This window comes from Neovison vison, chromosome 8, assembly GCF_020171115.1.
Source record: "Neovison vison isolate M4711 chromosome 8, ASM_NN_V1, whole genome shotgun sequence".
NCBI lineage: Eukaryota > Metazoa > Chordata > Mammalia > Carnivora > Mustelidae > Neogale > Neogale vison.
The window spans coordinates 112,907,270-112,914,229 of NC_058098.1; the positions used below are offsets into that span (position 1 = coordinate 112,907,270).

At 38.2% G+C, this 6,960-nt stretch overlaps 1 protein-coding gene across 2 annotated transcripts in view; it reads left to right on the plus strand.

The window, feature by feature from the left end:
• Positions 1-5,366, plus strand: part of SOS1 (SOS Ras/Rac guanine nucleotide exchange factor 1) — a 145,478-nt gene extending 140,112 nt beyond the window's left edge. For both annotated transcript variants that reach the window (XM_044261705.1, XM_044261706.1), the window contains one exon: positions 388-5,366. In XM_044261705.1, the coding sequence (XP_044117640.1) occupies positions 388-879 (492 nt within the window). In that variant the 3' untranslated portion in view covers positions 880-5,366. The remainder of the gene's footprint in view (positions 1-387) is intronic.
• Positions 5,367-6,960: the final 1,594 nt, after the last annotated feature.

A 6,960-nucleotide genomic window follows, 5' to 3' on the forward strand; every position in this document is an offset into this window, starting at 1 on the left:
TAACCTGATTCACTGGTTCTGCGTGTCCAGAGAGCAGAGCACCTGGACAAGTCAAGATAGTTTGCAGAACATCATAAAATGTTAATATAGTAAGTTCAAAATTATAAAACGAACTTATGTTAAATCATAAATGATTTTATACTAGATTGACTGATCGGTAAGCAGTAGCAAACAACAAAATTTTGAGAAAAATAAAAACTGAGGGGAAAAAAACCTCAATAAATTGGCATAATCCCTCATTTAAAACATACGGCAGAACTCCCTGATTCCCTCCTAGGGTGCTACCAATAAATAGTGTGTTTGAAAACCCCAAATTCTTAATATATTCATGCTACTACACTAATTATTAATAAGTTTGTGTTTTATTCTTTTTCTCATTTGTGTTAGATTATGTCTAAGCATTTGGACAGCCCCCCAGCAATTCCTCCTAGGCAGCCCACATCAAAAGCCTATTCGCCACGATACTCCATATCAGACCGGACCTCTATATCAGACCCTCCTGAGAGCCCTCCCTTATTACCACCACGAGAACCTGTGAGGACACCTGATGTCTTCTCCAGCTCACCACTACATCTCCAGCCTCCCCCTTTGGGCAAAAAAAGCGACCATGGCAATGCCTTCTTCCCAAATAGCCCTTCCCCTTTTACACCACCTCCTCCTCAAACACCCTCTCCTCATGGCACAAGAAGGCACTTGCCATCGCCACCACTGACACAAGAAGTGGACCTTCCTTCCATCACCGGGCCGCCGGTTCCTCCACGACAAAGCACTTCTCAGCATATCCCTAAACTCCCTCCAAAAACTTATAAAAGGGAGCACATGCACCCATCCATGCACAGAGATGGACCACCACTGCTGGAGAATGCCCATTCCTCCTGAGTTTCTCTGTTCCAGGACAGACGTTTTCCCAGCCCCGGATCCATTGCTGGCGATGGACGCACCGAACGTGCCAGCGCGGACGGGTCGAAACAACAGCTCCCAACACTAACGACTCTCCTTCGAGATGCAGCATAAGACGGTGGATTTTACCCGAGACGTAATTATACAATGAAAATGGTATTCGTGTAGAATCTGGGAAGACTGATCTGGAGAGATTGGACAACTGATTGATTGCACCTGAAAATCAAGTAAAGGGACTTTTTCTAGCCAATGGGCAGGAGTCCTCTTTTTGTGAAGTGATCTTTATCATTAAGGGATGGAAAACACAGTCTAGTGTCCTGCAGGCCCACATGATGACAGTTTTTGTAATTCAAAATATGCACTTTTTAAAAAGAAATCTTAAACAGGGATCTTCACATCTCCCTTGTTTTTCTTTGCTTTTACTCGTCCTACTTTAGAATATTTTCTTAAAAATCATTCAGAGGACTGTGAGGAGGGGCTGTGGTGCCTGAGCTCGTTGGAGTCAAGGCCCAGCACTGTGCTGCAGTCCTGTTTACAGATTATTACAGTGAAGTGAATGGGTACCGAGGCTTCACCAAAGAGGTACTTTTTTTCTTTCTTTTTTCTTTTTGTTTTTTTCTTTCTTTCCTTTTTTTTTTTTTAGGAGTAATTATACTAATTTTAAGAGCATTTCCCCACCCACCCTCCCTACACAAACAAAACGTGATGGTGTTGCCTTCAAATGAGAAGTTTTGTTTCATTAAGGTGACAGAAGAACTTTTTTAAAAATGTAACTGTCAAGTATACGATTTACACTTAGGAGACTGTTAATCTATGCTAGATTGTTCTTTTCCCCACTTCTCCCACAAAAGTTTACCGGTAATCCATGTCATGGCTCATTGCTGTCCCTCTAACCGTACTCTGGAAATGCAGTCCCCCAGTGTGAAAAGGAGCACTTGCTGGGCACCACTAACATCGTTCGTGTTTTACTGAGAGTGAGTAATCAGCATCTCTAGAATTCCCTTGCATTGCCGAAATCATGTGTATATAGTGAATGTTATATAATAAACCTGGCAGGTCTGTTTTAATTTAATTGAATAAAGATAAAAATACTTTGTTTGGCTGGCATATATTAAATTATTATATGGAGAAAATGGTTGATTCTTATTTCTTTCAGTTGAAACACACACAGACACACACACACACACACACACACACACACACAAAGCATAAAAGCACGTATTGTGGTACGCCTTGATTTCTAGTTCTGGATGTATGTATTCACCTTAAAGAATGATCTAAAGTTATAGTTTGGTATGTAGGAAAAAAATTGGGTTAGAATAGGATGGTTATCTTTTAAGCAGAACTTTGTAAGTTTTTAAATTTCCTAGGCAACATGTATACAGTTTATTAGTTTATATTAAACATTCTACCTTGCTTGAGGTCTTTGCTCTATCAAAACTATTCATAAGAGAACATCTGCCTACATCATTAGTATCATAATACGGATTATTCCTGAAGCCTGTGTACTGATCTTCTGAGTCTAACCAATACTGTGAGTGAAATGCATGCAACTTGTCGAAGAGAAAAAGCTGTACGAATCTCCACGGCAGTGTCTGTGAGTGTGCGGTCCTCCATGCTGAGAGTCATCAGTTCATCAGTATGTGCATGTGTCCTCAGAATAATGAAGCAACATCTCAGCAGTTCTGTTAGCTATGCCATCAGAGACGTTTTTAAGAAGTGCTGCATCATGGTGGAAACCTCATACTTTAATAATTTCCTGTGATATTTATTAGAGCATTAAATGTAATGTACATCACAGTAGTACAGCATATAGCCCTTTAAGACCAGAATGTTGATTGCATCATCATTAAGCAATCCATCCTATCATATCCTTTCTTATTTATTTGTTAGAGTCGAATCTTTTTCGTTTAATATCTGTACCACTCCTATTAAGGTAGTCATCGTTCTCTTTGTAAAATGTCTCCTTTTAAAAGTTTCCCCTCAAGTTAATTTCAAATCCACTCTTGGGCACAAAGTGTCCATAAGGCCATTCATTCAACAAGTGTTCATCTAAGCCTACTTACTAGTGCTGCTACAATTAATCATAATACACATTCCAGAATCCCCCATGACTTTTTATTAGAACACCCTCATTTTCCATAGGATTTCCCTTTATGTGTCTTAAGGATCACTTCTCTTTTTAATTACTCCCACCCCACTCCAAATGGGAACCTGACAAGTCACATTAGAGCCTATTCAATCTCTCTCTGGCCAGTGTGTTCGCCTAAAATAATGCTTTTCAACCCCGCTGACCTTTTAAAGAAGAAAAAGTCAGATTTGAAGTTCTAATCCTACTTCTCCCAAAGGCAACCATTCTCCTACCCCAGTGGTTCTAGGAGACCACTTCACTGTGCATCAGCATTGTGGATAGAGGATATTTTTAATTCTGAAGTTGACATTTGGGTAAAAATATTTTCTGCAGTGGTAACTGACTAGAAAAATCCCAACTGGACGCCCTTAAACAGAGGTGAGAAAACTGCATCCTTGCCTTCTTCATACGTGAAACATTAACTAGCTGACAAATTTATTCTTTGTAATAACTAAAATATACTTATTCAGGGACAAGAAGTGGCTGAGAAGAGAAGTGCATCACCACAAAATTCTGCTTTTGAATCCAGGACATTACAAGACAGTCAATGCAGCATGACTATTTCTAAACCACATTCCAAAAAAGGGACATTTCTTTTAGAAATGGAAATGTCCTTAGAAGGTTCATTATCTTTGGATCACAAAATAAAAATATTTCAAGGTTGAATTAGGTGGGCTGATAAACAGTAACAATAGAAAGGGAGGCTTTTCACATCTAAGCACTTTTTAAAACAGGAACAGATAAGTAAGTACATGTTTCTAAGTTTATTGAAATACAGATAATTGACTGTTCCCAGCCAGCCCTCCAATGTATTTTAAGAGTACAGACTTATCAGGAAATATACAAACATTGAAAGTTTCCTTAATTAAAGGCTGGGTATCAGATTGTGTGTTTAGTGGGTTGCTATGCTCTATCAGCTCAAGAATGTTTTAATGGTTGTGAATTTAGGAAAGAGCACACCACCCTAATACTACAATCAACACAACAGTCTAGTGAACAAGTACTATTTCACTTGGAGGCTGTATTATGGTTCTAAATTCTTCCTTAATGGGTTTTTCCACAAACTGAAAGTTACTCAAACCAAAACTTAGTTGGTATCTATGACCATGACCATGATCTTAATTCTCAAGTTTAGCTTACTTTAGTCATGTATTTCATCCTTTTAATCACAGCTTAAATTCGGTTCTAAATGGCTCAGCAAAACAAATCATGAAAATGGAGGGAAAGGCTCCCAGTTAGTGTAGTATATATAGTGAGGAAAACCTTTTATTTCCTCCTGATTTAGAAAGAAAGGAATTTAACCATTTATTTCTTGGTATTCTGCTGCTATCTGTAGGTTCACTTAACTCTTTTAACCTATATCGTATGACTGTTGTCCTGTTGCACGTTAATCTTTACCAGTAAAAGAAATATCACAAGGTTAATATCGGTTTGGCTGAAAGAACTGTGCAGTAGAATTATTTGTAAGGGAAAGTGATGACTTATTTATTCAGTATTTTTCTCTTGAAACATCTCCTTACTAACTTTAAATCATTTCATAATCCCTTATATGTGAGCCAATGAAATATTTTGAGCTCTAGTTAAGAAGCATGAAGTCTATAAATCTAAACAAAAACACTTGTAACTTGTTTTGTAAATTTCATGCCTTATTTTCCATTTTTGACACCGTAAAGTGCATTTTCTGTCAACTGTGAGCAAATTTCCCTTTGCCTTTAATGAAAATAGTGCATTAAGTAGCCAATTGCTGCAATTATAAAGCAAGTTAGCTAAAGGTGGATCCCATTGGACTACCACTCAAAGAAACCGATGCAAAGGATGGAAGTCACATGTGGTGTGGCTTTAGGGAGACTGCACCTGTGCCAGACGCATGCCACTTTCAGTAGCTGCCAAATGTGCCTTTAATTAAGAACATCTCTAATTTTTTTCTTCAGATCAAGTCAGCATTTGGGGGCGGGATCAGGGCAGGGGACCTTGGGGTGCAAATGTCTGGTGAAACTCACCAGAGAAGCCTTTGTCAAAGTGACATGTATAACTTCAGTTGAAATGTGTTTGTGTGTATATATATATATGTGTGTGTGTATTTGCCTTTGTTTAGTAGCACGGTATTTGCTGAAATAATCGTCCAAAAAATTGCTCTGTCAGTCTTACTCTGATGTAAAAACAAAGTGCAGTCTACACATCTAATATGGCCTTTGTACCTAACCATGTTCGTAGGTAATCTTTGTACTCTGTGTGCAGCAGTATTTGGTTTGCATTTAAAGTGAAAATAATGGCTGTTATTTTTCTGGCATTACTAAGACAAACCGAAAAATAATAAAGAAAAATGCCTTATGTAGTCCACAAGTGTATTATTTTTGTATTTTAGAAAGCACTCCTCAGTGTCCGCCGTCATTCTCCGTGAGCTTGTGCTTCCCGCATAGAAAGAGTTCACTCTCTATAGTGGCCTTCTTAGAGAAAGTTCAGTATTTCCTTCTGTCTGAAGCCCTAGGACTAATGAGTGGGAGGCCCTTGGGATGAAAATTGATACTTTGGTGACCTTGGGGGTCACCTGGATGAAGTTTCAAAGGGCCAAGGAGAGCATGTATCCTATAAAAGTTAAGATACCACAATTCCTTGACAGGCGAGTTTTATTGAGACCCGTTGGAATGTGGCAGCCTGAGGTTTAACAATCCTTCCCAGGCTTGGCATTAAAAGATGTAGATTATGGTTATATGCTGCGAACAAATTTTTTAATGTGAGGTCATTCATGATGAGCTGCAGAATGTAAAAATTGATAAAAAACTTAGCAATCCAATACCCTCATTTAAAAAATTGGAGTGAGGCCTCGCCAGCATTCTGTACCATTCCGTGCCTGAGACAACAGACTCAACTTGAGCCCTCAACAGAGGGCTGCTCTCAGGACTAGCTAAAATTGATCCTGTGGTTCGCCCCCTGCCCCAACTCTAAAAACACAAAATCATTAATTTGTACAAATTCTATGCGTAAGCTACTGAAATCCAATTATTTATTATTGAGTACATTCTAGGTAATCAATTTAAGAGCTATAGGTAAGTAACATTAATACTGGTATTAGTCAACTTGGTTCTGAATTTGCTCTTGAAATGTCACTTCTGAATTTTAAGTGGGTGGTTTGCTTTTTTATTTATTTTAATCACATTAGCTCATCACACATTCAGAGCACTTAAATCTCTAGGGTATAGCCCACAACGGTGGAGGGGGGGTTCTCTTTGCAGACAGATGCACATGGGTTCCAGAGAATTCCAAAACAGCTTATGCACATTCTATTGTTTTAAGACTCTTGATGCTCATTAGAGGCAAGAAAAAAATACAGTCCTTTTTTAGAAGCTACTCTCTCTACTTTCGTGACTCATGAAGAAAAGAAAGAATCGCTGTGGGAGAGCACAATAAGCAGATGCCTTGGAATCACGTATCTGTGTTCACATTCTGGTTCCATTATTCACTATTCACTATTCCATTATTCACATCTATTCACTAGATGTGTGACTTTGGAGAAGTTATTTATATAATCTGAGTCTCTACTACACCTCAATATGTGAGGCTAATAATCTACTGGGGGACTCCAATGAGGTTTAAAGGTAATATATGTGAAGCCCAATGCCTTTCATAGAATGAAATATTTTATTTCATAGAATAGTAATTAAGTAAGTACTTAAAAAAGGTAACTAAAGTTATGAGGGATATGTTTTCAAAGTTGGACTGTTTTTGTGTATCTTTGAAGAGGTTGATATTTTATCCTAAAGTCCCCATAACTTCTTGATTCTTTACCATCCAACTTCCTTTAATGTTCACTCTCACTTAATTTGGTTTTGACTGACTGTATTATAAGAATTTCATAGGGCCCATCTGACTAGTCAACAAATATTTGCTGTTCCAGGTACACTTCTGATGTTAGGAACATAGCAATGAAT